At 42.0% G+C, this 18,994-nt stretch overlaps 1 protein-coding gene across 2 annotated transcripts; it reads left to right on the top strand.

Annotated features, from left to right (window-relative positions):
* Positions 1-3,706: 3,706 nt before the first annotated feature.
* LOC123078368 (serine/threonine-protein phosphatase 4 regulatory subunit 3B) lies at positions 3,707-18,794 on the top strand. 2 transcript variants are annotated; one of them, XM_044500854.1, is made up of 25 exons: positions 3,707-4,033; positions 6,481-6,561; positions 7,457-7,556; positions 7,641-7,725; positions 7,820-7,869; positions 7,936-8,001; positions 8,703-8,782; positions 9,320-9,379; positions 10,418-10,517; positions 10,594-10,671; positions 10,806-10,873; positions 10,944-11,012; positions 11,118-11,195; positions 11,284-11,379; positions 12,065-12,135; positions 14,795-14,872; positions 14,959-15,052; positions 15,550-15,648; positions 16,013-16,227; positions 16,312-16,426; positions 16,876-17,007; positions 17,077-17,184; positions 17,564-17,670; positions 17,768-17,875; positions 18,077-18,794. In XM_044500854.1, exons 1-25 carry the CDS (start codon positions 3,971-3,973, stop codon positions 18,534-18,536), a joined length of 2,661 nt encoding a protein of 886 aa, XP_044356789.1. In that variant the 5' UTR covers positions 3,707-3,970; the 3' UTR covers positions 18,537-18,794. The 2 variants fall into 2 exon arrangements, with proteins under 2 accessions (XP_044356789.1, XP_044356790.1); XM_044500855.1 differs by lacking the exon at positions 7,936-8,001.
* Positions 18,795-18,994: the final 200 nt, after the last annotated feature.

The raw sequence follows: 18,994 nt of genomic DNA, 5'->3' as shown, positions 1-18,994 counted from the left end.
AGTGTTCTGCACTTGGAGAGCAAATCCTGCAAAAATTTATAGAAAGAACATGAACTCTTGACCTGCTGCCATGTCCTCGTTAGAGTGCCATCGCCATGACCAAGTAAAAAAATATAGCCTGTTCAAGCTTGACTGGATATATAGATTCCTAAGGAAAAAATACAAATCTATACTATACTAATATAGTGGATATCAAGGTTCTTAGGAGAAATGTGTAAACTAAAATACTAAAATAGAATCATAGCCCATTCCAAAACGACTGCATATACATACAAAGATTTTGAAGAGTAGATATGATTCTGGCATATGTTCAAACCAGGAATACAAATGGTGAAAATGTTTATCCTAAAATTTGTTCTAAAACCTACACATGTTTATGTTGCAAATAGTAAAACATAGGCATTAGCGTTCCTTTTAGCATAAAAAAGAGGATCAAAATAGTAAAAAGGAAGAAAGAACTAGTTTTTTTGTCAAACCATTCCTTTTCAGGGAACCTTTGTTAGGCAAGCCTTGTGGCATCTGTAACCCTGAAACCACACATAACTCACCATCAGAAAACTGAAAGCTTCCTATAAAGGGGTATTTAGATCCTAAACATACCAAGAAAAAGAATCAATCGTGCAATGAAGATATGTAGGTAAATAAAAGAAAGAAAGCTTTTCACTGCAAATCTCATATAACTTCGTCGTATTCTCTTCTCTCCCTCATGTACTCATGTTTATAGCATCAAAATGAGAGAACAAAGGTTAACAAGAGGGAGAAAAGCACATTGATCTTCTCCAACTCTTTATCTAAACTTCATCCCCATGTCATGTTTAGAAGATGAATATATTGGCAAGTTTAAATGCCAACACATTGTCGCAAATTACAATCTAAATCTGGAACATGAATGGGCACCAAGCATCGAGCACTTTAAAAGCTCAGTTACCGAAAGGAAACATTAAGCATACAATGCTAGCTTCACTTACACATAAAAAGACATTACAACAAGGAAAATAACTTAGCAAAGGAAAATAGAATTAATATAAGTACACAACGAGCATAGTACTATGGATAATTGGATCCCACGAGATTAATGAGGTACTTTAGTATACACTATTGGATACAACATACCATTCAAAAGATATACCATACGCCAGCCTGTACTTTACCATCAAAATATAATTTGGGTTCAGACCGACCAACTAACATGACATTATAAAGTAACAGAAGGAAGGTCCTTCGGAACTACATCGCAGTTGGTACATCCCCATGTAATAATTCTACACGATGGATTACATGCCCACCATGGTCTACTCCATAAATAGAGAACAAATGATGAACACTGAATAGAATCTTCAGTTTGCTATGCTTCAGAGAGCCACCAGAAAAAGAGATGATACCTTTGGGTATCCCATGAAATTGCCATGCTAGGCCTGCAGAATTCCAGAGAAAAGGAAGTCTGCGTCACACATCACAAAACATAAAACTTCTTCATCACCGGCCTAATAAATATTCATATATGTTGTCTTCCGCTTCAGTCAAACAGACCTACTCAAACGATCAGCGATGGACTGATCACTGATGGAATCAGAGGCATGGATGTCTTAAGAAAATAACCAAATTAACCATCAACGATCATACATATCATACCGATCATGCTTGACAAGTTCTTACCTCGGGGATAATGCTTCCTGAACAGCTGGTTGCTTCTCAACTGTAGAATCAGGCACACCGATGTCCATGTTGCTGCCATGCACCACAGCCCTGATCATCGCAATTTAAACTCAGTCAGTGAATTCCATTCTTCTTGAATGGAAACAACAAGAACTGGTGCCCTCCCATTTCAACAAAACCAAATTAAATAGTACTACTAAATATTACCCGTCAGTTGATTCATATGCAGGAGATGTGACATTCAGCGAAATGCCCTCATCTTTTAATGGGTCTGCACCTGTACCGTTAGGCTCAGGGCTTCCCACCTTGGTAGAATGCTCCTCGACCCTGATCAGAACATGCACAACAGAACATAGGTCAATGACTTTTATGATGAAGACATAAAAAATGATAACTAGTAGGCATTCTGTTTCTTCTATGAGAAAGGAATAGCAAAAAAAGGCGAATACAATTGGAACTTTCTAGCAGAGATAGCAATATGGAAAATAATAATCAAAATAATACTGGAACCCCCTTGGACCGGATTTTATCATATCAGGCGTCCGGATCATTACAGTACCTATTATTTTGATGAACAAAAGTCTTGGCTAATCAAAGAAGAGCAAAAAATGATATACCTGTCAGATGATTGAAGTGTGGGAGGTATGGTATTCAGCATCAGGGCATCGAACTGTAACAGGTCTGCACTTGTATGCCCAAGCTCACTCCTGCTCTCTCACCTATATGCTCCTCCACCCCGATCAAAACATGTGCAACAGATCATTGTTCAGACTTGTAGTTGATGTTTTATTTCTTCTATGGAAAACCGAGTGCAAACAATAGAAGCGCAAGCACACATTTTTTCATAACTAACAGACTTTATCTAGAGCCCACCCAAAATCTAACTTAGAATTTAATCAAACAAGTAAAACCCTTTTTTATACCAAACAAGTAGAATGCTGCCTTCCTCTCGCTACAGTTTAGTCTTGGCTAGAATTTAATCTAACAAACAAAAACCTCATCAGAATTCAATTTAGAATATGAACGGCAATAAAACAATTCTAAGCAAAGAGGGGAGCGAAGCTGACCGGAAAAGTTTGTCGGGGCGAGCCGAGGGCTATCGTTCAGAAAAACTCTCCCACGGGCTTTCTTACCTGGCGCATGGGTGAGGCAACGGCAAGCCGCACGACCCCCCACACGCTGTTCCACTCGACCACGACCATTGCCGGAGCGCCGCCGCCCTCGGGCCTCCCTCTCTTTCCCCCGCGCTTGCACCTTCGCCTCGACGAACAGCGCCGCAGCCTGGTGCCGCGTGCCACCATGACCACGGCCTCCTCCTCCCCCTCAGGCATCTGCCATCACCGCAACCACTCCTTCTGCCGAGCACAGGCAGATGTGTCCATGCCCGTGAGGAGGAGCGCCGTCACCGCTGCCGCACCTCGAGCGCCGGGGAAGAGGCCCAGAAGAACGTGCCAGCAGGGTGGCGGACGATGAGGCATGTGGAGAGGCGGCGGCGGCGTGAGAGGGGAGGCAGGACGACGCGGAGGGGAAGAAGAGGGCGTGCGGCTCGAGGATTCGTCCCTGTGCGCTAGGTTTTCGGGAGTGGATTGGCTCGACGCGGTGCGGGTCACAAGCGACCGGTCCAACCTCTTTTTACCGCAGGACGCCTCTTTTCTCACACGAACTCACGCACACAACATACACTGCACCGCTGGTCGCGCAAATGCCTGGCCCAGACGTCATCCAACAAAACCCAAAGCCTTGGCGTAACTTAGAACTGACGGCCGGATGTATGCCACGTAGATAAAAAGTACAAAAACCTTTACACGCATGCAAAAGGAGCGACCCAGATCGCGAGCGCGCGGTGATCCCTCCAGAACAGCGGGTACTCTAAGATGGTTTATAAGTTCAATACGACATCTATCTTTTCTTTTCTTTAATTCTCTGTCACATACGCATGTTGCGAGTTCAAGTGCATGATACGCATATGTTACCCCACTATGGCCAGCCTAATAAAGTCGAGGAGCATTTTTTTAGAACACCAACACCCAATTCTTTGTCTATTGCGGGGGTCGGTAAGCAAACGAACACAAAATATTCGCGAAAACGAGAGGGGGCAAAAGGGGAAAGGCGACGCCTCAAGGCCGCGAGAAGCGAGGGCGAAGAAAGGCCTCGAGGCAGCTCGTCGATGGTGGTTAGGGTTTCGCCGCCTGCGTCCTCGACCCACTGACGAAGCGACCCGGCGGCAAGAGGCTCCTTCGTCCCCCTAGGCGGCAGGGAGGCTCCCGCTATCTCTGTGGCGGCTCCGGAAGGCGACGGAGGGAACTGCGGCGCGATGGGGGAGCAGCGGGAGGCTTCGGCTTCGGCGGCGGCGGTAGCGCACAGCAGCAACATGCAGGTGAGGTCTCCGGACTTCTCGGTTGCCATACAGGGTCCTCGAAGCTTCTATCGCTGGTTAACTAGATGTGTAGATCCACTTAGCGGCTGGTTGTTAGCCTAACCTGGGAGGGCGTGGTTGCGTGTTGCGATTAACTCGCTGTTGCTTGAATACGTCATGCGGATGGATAGGGGAGGCAGGAAGTTCATTGAAGCAGCACGTGCCCTAGATCCAAGTTTAATGCTTTAGCATCGGGCAGTTTTGTGTTCTATCCAGGGCTGGGTCACTTTATCCCTAACGCGGAAGGGAAGTTACTCTGGTGACGACGAGGACGAGGGAATGGAGGCATTGTATTTTGCTCGGTTCAGTCTGCTATGTGTGCTGAACTAACTACATATGCTTAACTGTAGAGTTACTCTGCCTGACTTTCTTCCAGTGAAATTGGTGCTGCTAAGAGAGAAGTTTGGGCCTCGTGTAATTGTCCTAATCTGACTCCCCGGCAGAAAGAATTTGCATCTTTAAACAAAGAGGTTTATTCATTATCTACTGTTGGTATCTGAGACTGAAAACAATGCAACACACAGTCACTCTTTTCTGTTTGTATCCTAGACTAAAAACAAGGCCACACATAATCACTGGCCTAACCATCACCATAGATGCAAATTGCATGAAATTGGAAGGTTCTGGAGAAGTGCGTCTCCACTAGGTTCTGGGACGTTCATATTTGATTTATTACATGGCAAACATTTACGATGGTCTGAATATTTGTAAGTCAATTTTGAGGATCATCATTGTTTGCTTGAGGAATTATCTCAACTAAGCACTGGATGAGGCGTTGCCTTTGAAATCGTTGTTGTCACTGGTTATGTGAGGGAGATTGGGTAGGCTGTAGTAGGGTATCTTATTTCCTACTTCCTAGAATGGAAGTATGCACAGTATAGGTAACTCTATACAACTTTAAGGGACATTTATCTTATTACCTCGTACTATGCCCTAGCTGAATGATATGCATACTCTCGTCAATGAACAAGGAATCTCGCAAGAGAAAAGCTGGTAATGTTGGAAAATTGACACCAAGGTCTACTTTACTTTTTATTTTTTCCCATATCTGAAGCTCAAAATACCTGCAAAGTATACCAGCTATCCATGTAGTTCGTGAATAAGGTTGGCTTGGCTGAGGATATCCCTGACTATGTGGTTGGGAGTATCATCTTTCTTGTGTTTGGTTGTAAATTGAGAGGTTGTTAGGGGTAGTCAATTTTATGTTTGGTTAGAAGTTAGAAGGGTGAGAGATGAATATCTTGTTGTGATGACCTCTTTGCTATGAGATGGTAAGATTACCCTCAACTAATTATTCAAAATGTACATCATGGAATAGGTCAACACCACCATCCAAAAAATGCATTGGATTTGTAACTCCATGGTTCAAACATATCCATGAGTACAATTCAATCTAACAAAAATACTGTCTACAGCTACATCATACAAGGCATACGTTAGTAGATTAGAAGATGTATTCAATGGCAGGCATACGTTAGCAGATTAGAAGATGTATTCAATGGCCAGTTCAAAGATGGTCTTTGCTAATGTCACAGCCAGATGCAAATATGCTACTCGGAAGAATGTCATCTTCAGGTCAGCCTCGACCTGCTCCATGAACTAGGGGTCGCCGGAGGTGTGGAGGCAATTGCCCAGGCGTCCGCACACCACCGGACCTACTCTAGACGCAACTCGATGTGCACCACCGGACCTTGCTCGCCTGAGGCCGTAGACCTACCGCTGCCGTACACCGTCGGCCATGAACCTCTTGCTAGGCTGCACTGGAGGTGGGCCTTACCAGGCAGGGAAAATGCGTCGTTGGCCTTGTCGTACCATCCACTGGTCAGTGTCGGCCTACAGGCATAGCACACGCCACCAGCCCTGCCATTCCCCGCGCCGCAGCTTGCCATCTCCTAGCCGTCCTTGCTCACATGTGTAGAGCTCAGGAAGGGGAAAGAGAGGAGAAAGCAGATGCACCTTGACCGCGCCGCCGCCATTGCTCAAATGCGTCGCCGTCGATCCAAATCGTAGCCGCTGCCGTTGCCTTGTCCGTGGGGAGAGAAAGGAAATTGTGGAGAGGGTGTTCTGTTCGCGAGGGGTGAGAACAGAAATGAAAACATTTTGTGGGGTCTGAGTCACCACAGCGTGGGTGGTTGCCGCCATCCACCAAAATTTCACGGCTCGAGTGATCCAGCTTTTGAAGGAATATTCCCAGGTATCTGGCTATCGCCGACCTTCTTCACCATCAAACCAAACGAGTGATATCTCCTCATGGATACTTTAAGCAAATGTGCTTTAACTCGTGGATACGGCAAAAAGCCTCCATCCCTCAAACAGTACATTTTACGGGCAGTATCTTTTCCGTTTCAATGTATATTATTGTCACATTATATAAAAAATATGGTATCAACATCTTGTAATTGTTCCAGCGTGTGAAAGTGTACCGTTTGAGGGATGGAGGCAAATGGGATGATCAGGGGACAGGGCACGTTGCTGTTGACTACATCGAGGTATGAGTCAGTATGTTGCTTTCAACTACCTTAAGGTATGGATCAAGTATGCATGAAAACTTTGTCTTATATATGGTTCTATTCAGTTAAATTGATACTTTGTTCACTATCTATTTTTTTTTTGTTGCCGGGTAAATTTAGTTTGTCTGTTGTACTTTTGATTTTTCGTCCAAAATTTGCAAAGCCTAAGAATGTGACTGAGCAGCTTATTGTGGCTCCAATCCTTGCTTCCCGAAAGGATTAACCAAGAGCTGCTAGCACTCCTTCCTTGGTTTTACATGGTTTCCAATGTCATTTAAATTATATGAATAAACTCACACAGCTACCGGTGAGCCGTTTTGTCTAGCACAACAAATTGGGTCTATGTTATAGACTTATAGTTACCTGGTACTGTCTCTGTTCGGTTTTGTAAGGCTCATATTTATTAAAAAAAAATTGATCAACAAAATATTACCAATATGCTACAAAAAGTATATTATTTGATTCATATTCAAAAGAAGTTTCAAGCGGTATAACTTTTGTGGCATAGAACTCATATTTTGTTGATCAAATTAATGGCCAGTCTTCTTTTGTGTATGGAACTTATAAACCTGAATGAGAGTATGCTGTTAACACATCTAGTGGCGGTGATTTATCGAACCGTAAGCCATGGTCAATATAGTGTAGATGCATTGTCCTGCTGTATGGCACCATGTTGTTCTGTTAATATGCCATCAGGAAGCTTAGTCATGAGTATCCAGTTTGTAGGCTTCCAATTTGTAAGCTCAGTCATGCATTGTCCTGCTGTATGGCACCATGTTGTTCTGTTAATATGTCCATGTTGTTCTGTTAATATCCAGTTTGTAGGCTTCCATTTTTTTTAATGTTAACTGGGTCAACTGTGGGTTGATTCCAGGGTTCAAAAGAACCTGGTTTGACTGTTTTGGATGAAGAAGACAACGAAACACTGCTTGTCCACAATATTACATCTGAAGATATCTACAGAAAGCAAGAAGGTGAACGATTGCACTCCTTATCTGTTTTGAGCTAACCATTTATATCGTTACATGACGTGCTATGCCTGTTTTTTTTTATATTAGAAACAATCATCTCATGGAGGGATCCAGAAGCAGCAACAGAATTAGCATTGAGCTTTCAGGAGGCTGCAGGGTGCTCCTACATATGGTAGTTCAAGAAAAGGAACCCTAGTGTAACTATCACTTTTCTTTAATTATTCCTTATTGATGTCTTATTTTGTATTCCTGGTGAGTCTCTGCAGGGACAACATCTGTGATATTCAGAGAAACCTTCAGTTTAGTAACCTTGGCGGTGAGTTGCTTAAAGCTTGCTGTTGTTCATATCATTCCTACACTGTTTTACTTTAATGTCCTGCAGGTCTTGAAGTTGGTCCTCGTCCAGCTTCGGAACATCTAGAAGCCTCTAGAGTATTGCATTCACACGGTAGATCCATTTTGCTATATATGTGTTACACTGTAAATATTGCTCTTATTAAATATTTGGAGAACTTGCTCACATATGATTGGAAGCCCTAAAATTTAGTTCATGTATCGCCGCGTTGTACTTGTACCTGTAACCATAGCATTTATGGTATTGTCAATGCAGTCAAAGGTGGAAATACACTTGGCACACTATGTCCTTAAATACCCCGGGGTGCATGTGAGTATAGCATGTGCTCGAGACATCAAGGGCATAAATGAAAATTAACCCCCCTGTAAGAACTTGTCCGGATTGCACACTTACCTGGCTAGCTCCTCTCAGATTGAAGGGTTTGGGTTCAAATTCCCTATCAGAAGAGACTGGGTCAGATTACAGGAAAGCCCCCATCCCAGTTTTCTTGTGTCAAAATTCCCAATATTTACAGTCATAGCTCTCCACTGTCAATTCCTGAAGTGTGATCACTGAGAATCCACTAAAGCTTGAGAGCTAGAGCCATCCTACTGTCTTATTGGGCCACATTCACCGCCGACCTTTTGTTTCCCTGGTTTCTTCTCGATTTCTGTTCGCCACACTATTATACATTGAAAGTTCACCTTGTATCCTGACCGTTGCTGACGAACGTGCTGTGGCAGACCTTGCTGTGTAGCTTTGCACCTGGTGTTCCCCAGATAGCAGTGTGTTTCTAACTCTGGATTTCCTTGCAGATGAGTCCTTTCGCTCTGTTAACGGTGAACTGAGGGAACTTCCACCTGTTGATTTGTCCAATCTTCCTTTGATTTTGAAGGTCAACTTTATTTTGTACTCTCCTCATATAAAACTATTGTTATCAGTTTCATCTATCATGTGCAAAGCAACATTTATTCCCTTTTTTCCGGGTTTTAATACTTCACATTCACTTTTCAACAGTTAATTGTGACAGTAGTAACTTGAGTGCTTATCTTGTATCGTGGGGGATAGTTCTTTGCCTGATCATGTTTTTAAAGTTCATATTTGATGAATATACATGTCTAGTCTTCAAATCTCGAAGCATTTGCTTGTTGTTCTGGCTTATTGAGTCATCCACTAATGCGGGGGCCAAAGATTTATTTCCTTATCTTCAGATCTAATTGTTGATGTTTGCCGTTAGTATTGTTGATATGTACCATAACTGAGAGCAGGACAGTTTGCCTGCCTATTGAAGACATTTTTGATAACACTAATGATACTACCGTTGTTATATTAATCTATCTAATGATTTACGGTTAGGCTCTTGCATGACCTGTACTTTCTGCTGCAAAAAGGTCTATTATACTGTTACAATACCGCTGATGAAAATCTGCAGACTATATTGGAGGGTGGCATTACAGATCAAATGCGTGTGGCCGAGTTGATAACACAAGATGTAAGTATCTAGTCTTTGGGTGTGGCATGGTCCCGTGTACCATATATTTTTGCTGTCATTAGCCAGTGTACCAATTTTCTTGGTAGAACAAACATTTCATTTAATCATTAACGCGAAGCTCATCTTTGCTCCCTCAGAAGAATTGTGGGGTTGGGAGGCCCACCTGCTGTGAGAAAATCCTATAAAGGGATTAGTGATTAGTCTGCTCCCTTCTTGGGTTGATTAAAATGAAAATTGAAATCACCTCTTCTTGTGTTACATGGCCTATTTGTTTAGGAGACCTCTTTGTGCTGTGCCCGGCATTTATTTTACATAACAACTACACTGCTTTACCTGTTTAAAGAGCACTTTTGGCGCAATTGTAGCAGCTATTTTTTTTTGGTATGCCCACATTTGCTCCATTTGTTGTTAGGTGTCTACCAATGGAAGTGACCGTGTTTGAGATTTAAGATGAAATGATTTCACTTGGAAGTTCTTTCAGAATAATTTGTATGCTGATCTGTTCTGCAGATGATTCTTGCACAGTAGATCCCGAGGGACTTTCTGATTTATCGTCTAAGCAATATTTTGATGTAGAAACTGGTGTTTTGGATCCACTTTATTCCATTTATATGCAGATGTTTGCTTGACAGTCTTCTTTCTGATTTGTTTTCAAAAGATAACTTTGTTGGACATCAGTTAGATAGAAAATGCAATGTTGATCTACTGGGTAATTTAAGATGTTACCTTCAGTTGCGCCATCATGGATTCATAATGCTCCATGATGGTGGAATGACTTTTTGCTACTTAGCTACCTTACATGTCCTAATAAGGATTGGTTAATAACTAATCCATGCTTCCTTATTGCTGACATTGATTGCTATTCGTCTACGTCAATAACATTAGCCTGAAATGTATCAGAATTCAGAACATAAAATCTAGAAGAAACATTATGAGATGCGTGAAAATGATAATTCATTCTCTCTTTCTTGGATATGATTATTCACAGTCCAACATGAAGTCTTACACTAATCAAGTTACAAATTCTCATTGTTTCAGCGTGATTTTTTCCCCAAGCTGCTGGATATTTTTAGAATGTGTGAGGATTTAGAGAATTTAGATGATCTCCACATGATATTCAAATTGGTCAGGGGAATCAGTAAGTACATATCAGTATTGGAATGCGTTCGGTAGAATATTTTGGACTGTTATTTATTGTCATTTTCATTCTGCAGTATTGCTGAACAGTCCATCGATCTTTGATAAGATATTCTCTGATGAGTTTATTCTTGACATCATAGGCGCCCTTGAATGTATGAATTCTCCTCCAGTCCTTTGTTTCTTCCTGTTGCTCCCATAACCTCTACATATCTTGGTTTTGATTGATAGCCTGTGAGGCTGCTTCAATTTTTTCTACTAATTTTAGTGAATTTAATAACTTGTACAGATGATCCAGAGGTTGCTAAAGTGCAAAAGCATCGCATTTTTCTGAAGGATCATGTAGTTTTCAAAGAGGTGTGTTGATCTTTATACTCCTTACGATCTTGAATAATAAATATTTAGTAAAAGCTTTTTCTTTCTACAGGCCATACCTATTAAAAATATTTCTGTGGTTTCAAGGATACATCAAACGTACAGAATAGGGTATCTAAAGGTCAGTCACATTTCTCACTTGATTTGTTACATGATGGAATTTTGTGGAAACTTGATACTGCTTTGCTTTGCGTGTTTAAAATTGTGCTCATTTTGGTATCTGCAGGATGTTATATTACCCAGAATATTAGATGATGCCACTCTGGCTAGTCTTAACACGATTATACACACGAACAATGCTGCTGTTAGTATTTCAGCCTTCACCTAGTGTTGACGTGTCCTCATCAATTTCTTTATTCTTTGTCACATACAAGTGAATAATCTGTCTGTAGGTTATTTCCTTACTGAAGGATGATGCTTGCTTTATCCAAGACTTATTCTCTAGGATGAGATCACCAAATATTTCTATGGAATCGAAAAGAGAATTGGTGAGACATTCTTCTTATCTTTTGTTAGACGAGTTTATGGCTTGATCACATTAAGTATCCTTTTCATTATCAAATCTGTTTATTGATAGAGATTATTATCAATTCCTTCACATTGTGTCATTGGTACAAAGGAATTTAGTTTGGGCACTGTAAAATGTAGCTGACTGATACGATTTTCCCCGTGAGTTAGAGGAATATCATATTTAGCGGTGCACGTGATTATGAAGGACCAAAATCTGTTGTTGTGAGCTTCGTTGTTGCATTGGTGATTTTTCTCAACAGTGGGAGCTTAGTTGGCAGCTTGTTAAATTTGATAGTCATCTAGACTATTTCATTTTCTGCAGGATGTTGGAGTTTCTGTGTCCTGCGTAGTATTTAGAGAAATTCAGATAGATGCCACTGTGATGTGTGGTTTAATATGTGGTCTGGGGCTCAGCTCAATGCCATTTTTAAGAACTACTCCCTCCGTCCCATAATATAAGAGTGTTTTTAACATTAGTGTAGTGTCAAAAACGCTCTTATATTATGGGACGGAGGGAGTACATCATTTGCGTTCTGTTCTGTTTTCAGGTTGAGATGATCCAGATGATAATTGCTTTTACATGCATATAGCTGTTGCAGTTACTGGAATGTGGAGAAGTTATTAATGCTCCGCGTCTGACAATGGTGTTTCTGGTGCTTGCAGGTCCTGTTCTTGCATGAGTTCTGCACTCTTAGTAAGAGTTTGCCGCTTGTACAACAACTACGACTGTTTCGGTATATACTTGTTTTCTTTCTTCTTTTTCGTCCTATGCCCTCTAGCGACACAAGCCATAATAACACAACACAGACTCCAGATGTGCCAAAATTTCAAATATGCAAACTGTGATGCATGGCTATTAACTAAAACTCTTGTTTCACTGTGTGGTTTGCTGTACGCAGCTCAAACCAGAGGATAGTTATGCCAATATCATACGTAGCTGAGTCCCTGGTTAAGTTCTTCGTAAGCTTCTGGTTTTCAATTCAATGAGCACACTGCACCTGCTCATTGCATGCCACTGTAAAAATTTCTGATGTACTGTATAATGATCAGTACTACTGCACAGGAGGATATCTGGACTTGCACATCAGTAAGGGATTGGGAGGAAACTAAGAGGTTAGAGGATGAATGGAGGAGTGGATGGGATTAGACAGACCAATGTCACATTGCTTATGAATTCGGTCGTTTTTAACTTTACTCAAATGGGGAGGGCACTCTGTCCTTGTGTCGTAGTATTTGTCTTAACTTGCCTAGTTAAGATAAATGTTTATTGTGTTACTTATGCATATAGGCTGTACCTGTAAACATAGTGCATCATGCAACAGTACTGGATCTTTGACAACTGTGTGACTTTGCTTGAGTAAGATGTGCTTATAAACAAGACATCCGCCGCTGCTTTGATGTCTAAGTTTTAACCCTCTTATCCTGTCTTCTTTTGCAATAGAACATATGATACTGCCTTTCAAAAAAAAAAGAACATATGATACTGGTATGCCTGAGGTGGTGGTGCCATTGTATGCACTCTTTGGCATCCCAATGCTTTACTTTGCTGCCTTTTAGCTTCAGATTTGCTGAAGGATATCTTGTAATTTGGTACACTTAGGCGTCAGGGCACTCCCAGGTAGCAAAGCGTCGAGCTCGACTTAGACAGCAGAGGAAGGCGTCCGCCTTAGTCGCTAGGGCATCCAAGTCGTCCGCCCTTATGAGAGAGAGAGAGGGAGGGAGGAGAGGCAGATTTGGGAGGGAACAGATGCGGTGACGAGAGAAAACAGAGGCAGGGAAGAAAAGTAGCAGACGGAGGGGATGGAAGCAAGCGGTGGCAGGGAGAAGAAAGAGGAGGAAGGAGAGAGAGACGACTGGAGAGGAGGCCGTCGAATCTTCATTTTGCAGTCACCTGCCGCCGCCAAAGGTCCCGGGAGAAGAGGGAGGGAGAAGAGGCAGATTTGGGAGGAAACAGATGTGGAGAGCAAGGGATGGCAGGGAGAAGAGAGAGGAGGAGGGAGAGAGAGAGAGAGAGACTCTGGAGTCTCTCCCTGCCTCTGTTTTCTCTCGTCTCCGCATCTGTTTCCTCCTAAATCTGCTTCTCCACCCACAAGGCCGTAGCACCACCGCTTCTCTCCTTCGCCATGTTTGATCTGGTTGCTCTACTTGTTGGCTCTTCTCTTTTTTCTCTGGCGGCCGATTGACCCTTCTCCTAGTGTCGCAGCAGTAGCCAAGTGTGCCTGCTCTGATGGATCCTGTGGCTGGTAATGCTTAGGACCTATCAAAATGATCTTAGGAGAAGAGCTACATGCAATGATCCAGCTTGGAAGTATGGGTTCTGGCCAGATTTAGAGAGGAAAGATTTACTACACTTATGAATGCTAGCTGTTAAATCTCCTAATTGGCTGCCATATTTTATATGTATGTGTCTAAGGCGTCGCCTTGCCTTACGCTTTAAGCGCTTAAAAGGTGAGGTGCCCCCCACCCTCGCCCAGCGCCTTATCTCGAATCGCCGCCTTAAAACCATTGCTTCCAATCCATTTTCACAGCTATTACGTCCTGGGCAAGAACTCTAGATGAGAGGGGGGTGAGGGTGGGCAGGGAGGAAGATTGCCTTGCTGCTGCTCAAAATAGAGTGGGAGGTAAAGAGCGTGCGAGCAGCTTACCTTGCTGCTGCTTAAGAGGGGGAGGCGAGGAAGTCGGCGAGCAGCTGCTTAAGAGGGGGGTGAGGGTGGGCAGGGAGGAAGATTGCCTTGCTGCTGCTCAAAATAGAGTGGGAGGTAAAGAGCGTGCGAGCAGCTTACCTTGCTGCTGCTTAAGAGGGGGAGGCGAGGAAGTCGGCGAGCAGCTACTGAAGGAGCACTGAAGCTTACCTGGCTGCTGCGTGAGACGGTGAGGAAGTAGAAGTGCAGCACTACAGGTGCACGCCGCCGGCCTGCCACCATTGCCCCTACCAGGTGAGCTGCCGCCACCGCTGGATGAGCCGCCAGCTAGGTCGGGAGGGCTGGGACGGAATGGATTAACTGAGAGGTATCGGGCCTAGGGTTGGAAGATAGCTGGGCTGGGCCATAACAGAGTCGATTCTGGGAGTATGCATCGTGCATCAGTACTAAACAGTTATTTTTGTTGTTTAAATGTCGGATACACATTGGATATATCGGAAGAGCACCCTTACCGGATACAGATTCGTTAGTTGCCTAGCGTATCCGTGTTTTTGAGATGTTTCGTAATGTTCTCTGTGCATGCGCGGCCATTCTCTATAATAGAGTGCACAGACCTATCCATTCCTCTAATCAATTTTGAAGGATGAAGCTGCTGCTTTTTTCTCTTTTCAAAATGTTGCTTCCTGCAAATTTTATTGAACTGTAGGACTTGCTGCTATAAATTGATTAGCTAACTATTTATTTTCTTCAGGGATCTTTCAGGTGAAGGTGTATTTGAAATTGTATCTGATGTGTTGCAGAGTCAAGACAGAAAAATTGTTTCGGCTGGGTACTTATGAAGCGCCGAATCACCCTCTCATTGTTGATGCAGCCTTTTCTCTTCTAAACTCTTTGCATTTCATTTGACAATTGCAGGACGGATATCGTTATTCTTTTTCTTAATCAGGACCCTAACCTATTGAGGTCATATATTGTCCAGCAAGAAGGAAATTCTCTTCTTGGACTTTTGGTAAGTTGCAGTTACTTTGAGGTCTGCAGTACTGTATGCAGTAATTAATATGCTCAGGGTGTTTATGACCTTATCAACAATGGTGAAAAGTTAAATAAGAAACTTATCATCTCAGCTCCGAGATTACCAAGCCGGCAATTTTGCTACTTCTGATGCCATGCCAGTTGAAACCAGTGATTTCAGGCTAAGGGGGTATTTCTTTGAAGTCCTAGGGTGTAGACTAAATGGTTTTGAATTCGAGGGTGAATTAATAGGTTTAGGCGATACTTAAAGGGTGTAAATTGATATTGTTTAAAGAATAGGCTTTAGATCAGGTATGCATGTCCAATATCCATTTGTAAGTACGGATCTTGTCTTTGTTCCAGAAAATTCACCAAACATCTTTGTGATTTGATCATATTAGCATTTTTTTTATCATCGACAGTTTAACCACATCGTTATCTTTTCTAGAATATATGTTTTACTTCACACTTTAAAGGCTAATCACTAAATTTCAGGTTAAAGGAATGGTAACTGACTTTGGTGAGCAAATGCACTGTCAATTTCTGGAAATCCTCCGTATATTAATGGATTCTTTCACTATGTCTGGAGCACATGTAAGTTACTTTTTTGGCCAAAATAGGTTTAAGAAGTTGTATGCTATCTTTACCCCTCAAATTTCACTTAAAGATTCTCATCTGAAGTAGAAAAGTTTATCTACAGACAGCATATTTCTTGTACGATCATCACCACTTGCCAATGTTCTGAGGCAGTGACTTTCGTCTGAAGTGTCCCTCAAGTTTCTATGTTATCTGAAGTTGATGCTTTACATCTTTGTTGTTATGTTCAGTTCTTTTTAGATGTAGTTTGCTGTCATTCTTCTGCATCTGCTCGCCTTGATGTCGGCTCCAAGATATCCAAAATCTGTACCTGTTTTTAACTGGCTCAGTTGGTACTTACTCTTCTTTCCCCTTGGTGCAGAGAGACGTAATTATTGAGATTTTCTATGAAAGGCACCTTGACTATTTGGTTGATGTAATAGCATCCTCTTGTCCTTCGAGGAGTGCTACCCGAACATCACCTAACTCAGCTGTCGTTGGTGGAAACACTGAAGTGCATCGTATCAAGCCAGAAATTCTGTTAAATGTCTGCGAACTATTATGCTTTTGTGTAGTCCATCATCCCTATAGAATTAAGTAATGCCCCATCCAACTTTCTTTCAACAACATACTGCTGCTGTTCACTTATCGTACACCTGCTAAATGAGTATAATCTTGTAGGTGCAACTTCCTTATGAACAATGCGATAGAGAAAATCCTTACCATGACTCGACGAAGTGAGAAGTTTTTGGTTGTTGCAGCTGTCAGGTTTATGCGCACTATTATATCCAGAAATGTGGGTAACGAAGTTTTTTCTCGATTTCCTTTTGTGTTACTTGGGTTGTTGACGGCAGCAACTATTGGTAAATTGGAAGTTCCCTTAAGTTTACAAACTTTTGATATATCTGTGGCATAGCGGGATCTTTTGATCTAGTAGTTCAACTACTTCTGTTTGGTTCCTTGAGCAATTTGTATTGCTGCTTGATGCATCATACATCTGACTCGTCCAGCAAAGATTATAGTGACTGGGTGTGCTTCACCTTTTACTACATATTATGTGTCATACTGTCATCACATGTTTGCAATCCACGGACATGAAATAATTGTTCTCAAGGTTTGCATTTTACCTTTATTATGTATAAAATGGGGCAGTGGGCTGTGTGTCAAACTGTACTATTTTGTGTAGTGAGTCAAGCGCAAGCTTCTTGATATCTATTTTAATACCACTTGGTATTTTCTTTCTAGGATGAACATCTTATTCGCCATGTTGTCAAGTTTAACTTGTTGAAACCAATAATTGACGCCTTTGTGGAAAATGGGGATAGATATAACATGCTACAATCTGGAGTACTCGAACTGTTGGAACACATACGGAAGGTACATTTTTCAAAACTTCTCGGAATAACTATGAATTGTAGCTTACTCATTGGATTTCTTCTTGTGCAGGAAAATCTAAAACCTCTTGTTATTTATGTTACCGAGTCTTTCTCAGATCAACTTATGAAGTTTGAACACTTCGGGAGCATTCAGGCCTTCAAACTCAAGTATCAACAGGTTGACCATCTTCTTGTGCACCGCTGCATCTTGTTTTGACGATAGACTGGGTATCTCACCACTGTGTCATGGAAAAAGAAGATGACAAGTGTACAAACCCCTAAGAATTATGAACTAAAAATTTGAAGAAAACCGGCCAAGATTTAATTCGATATTTCCGTATGTTACTTTTTCCCATGTGTGTGGTTGTTAAGGATGCAAATCCAACAAATTGCTCGAACCAATATGGCAAATCCAGCAGGTTGAACAAACAAGCTCTACTATAAACCAAGTAAACCATGAAAACCATTCAAGTTGAGCTTGTAGATAATTTCTCCCCACTATGTTACTACTAGTATTTGTATTTGCATCAAGTCTCTTTTCATTTTGTTGTTGCAAGTACTTGGAGAGTGCCGATATGAAATTAAGTGCTAGTGTGCCTGACATGAGAAAGAAGGCAGAAGGAAGAGGTCTTGAGAAGGAAGAGGAAGATTATTTCAACGAGAGGTATTCTGTATTTTGTTTTGTCATTGATTGCTTATTTTGTTTGCAATATAGCTTTGCAGAATGTGCCATTAATGATGGCGCAATTTTTTGCTCCTAGTGACGAGGAAGATTTAGTAAGGCGGACTAAACATGCACACAGTGAACATAATGAAGAAAGCAAGGATGATGTAGCCAATGGAAGCGAAACTGGTGACATATCCTCAAGGTATATTCTCTTCATACACAGTTTAACTGACTGTCGGTTACGCGACAAAAAAAACTTGCTGTCGGTTCCCATGGTGTTTTCTATTGTTGCATCAATTAGAAAATCTGGACTAATATTATCATGAAGATTTTGAATTTTTTTCTCAGGCGATGTAATTTATTTTGTTGATGCTGTTTTGTCATTTTTTGCCCATCTTTGCAGGCCTAAATCTGGTGGGCTTGTGGACTATGCTGATGATGATGACGAGGATTTCAATCCGCCACCCAAGGAGCCTGATAGGCCTGTGGATGACGATGAGCTCTTAACTATATCCACAGTGAAGCGGAAATTAGTAAACACGGGGGATGGCAAACATGCAGATGGGGAGGTTCGCAAGAGACAAAAGATTGAAACAAGGATTACTTGTGCCAAGATTTCTGCTTTGACTAATCTGGCTAGCAAACACAAGGATTCACTTGCCTCAAGCTCGCCAAGTTGCGAGGCCAATGGTGTTTTGGGAGAGCATGCTACACATTCTGATGAGCATCAACATTCCCCAGACACTGCAGAAACCTCACGGCAAGTTGGCGGTGATTGTATCAAAGCAATGGGCAGTTTGTCTAGTGAGAAGGCTGTAAATACCACCAAAACAAACGATTCAGAGCCCTATTCAGTGAGATGACAAATTGACAGCTCTTCTCCACACTGGCTTGCCCCAGGATACGACCGATCAATGCTTGCCAACAGGAAGGAACAACATGTTTTTGGCTCTGGAGAAGGCTGAATCTATTAATCTCAAATCCAGAAGCATGATTCGAGGTGATGTAAATCACACTTCTCTGTAAATCTTGAATGAAATTGCAGCTACCATCACAGCCTGTAAAGTAATTCTTCCAGAAGGAAAGATATGAAAATGAGAATTGGCATGCCTTTCGGTTCAGCATTAATCGAGTCACCTCTCTCTTTCTATATATATCTCTTTCTCTCTCTATATAGAGAGAGCAATGAATATATGAAACTGAGAATTGGCATGCACTTTCTCCCGTATTGCTTTCTAGGATCATTGGCGGAGATGTTGATGTTGTAAAACAAGTGGGCAAGAATAGTTTCAGTTGAGAGTGATATTATCCATATCTTACA

Source organism: Triticum aestivum, chromosome 3D (genome assembly GCF_018294505.1).
Source record: "Triticum aestivum cultivar Chinese Spring chromosome 3D, IWGSC CS RefSeq v2.1, whole genome shotgun sequence".
Taxonomy (NCBI): domain Eukaryota; kingdom Viridiplantae; phylum Streptophyta; class Magnoliopsida; order Poales; family Poaceae; genus Triticum; species Triticum aestivum.
This window is presented reverse-complemented; position numbering and strand designations above follow the sequence as displayed.

Excerpts from the sequence above, each read along its gene's own strand:
- LOC123078368 (XM_044500854.1), top strand. The coding sequence starts at position 3,971 with ATGGGGGAGCAGCGGGAGGCTTCGGCTTCGGCGGCGGCGGTAGCGCAC. Across the intron at positions 4,034-6,480 it reads CGCACAGCAGCAACATGCAG|CGTGTGAAAGTGTACCGTTT; the intron begins GTGAGGTCTCCG and ends TAATTGTTCCAG. Across the intron at positions 16,427-16,875 it reads GCACTATTATATCCAGAAAT|GATGAACATCTTATTCGCCA; the intron begins GTGGGTAACGAA and ends TTTTCTTTCTAG.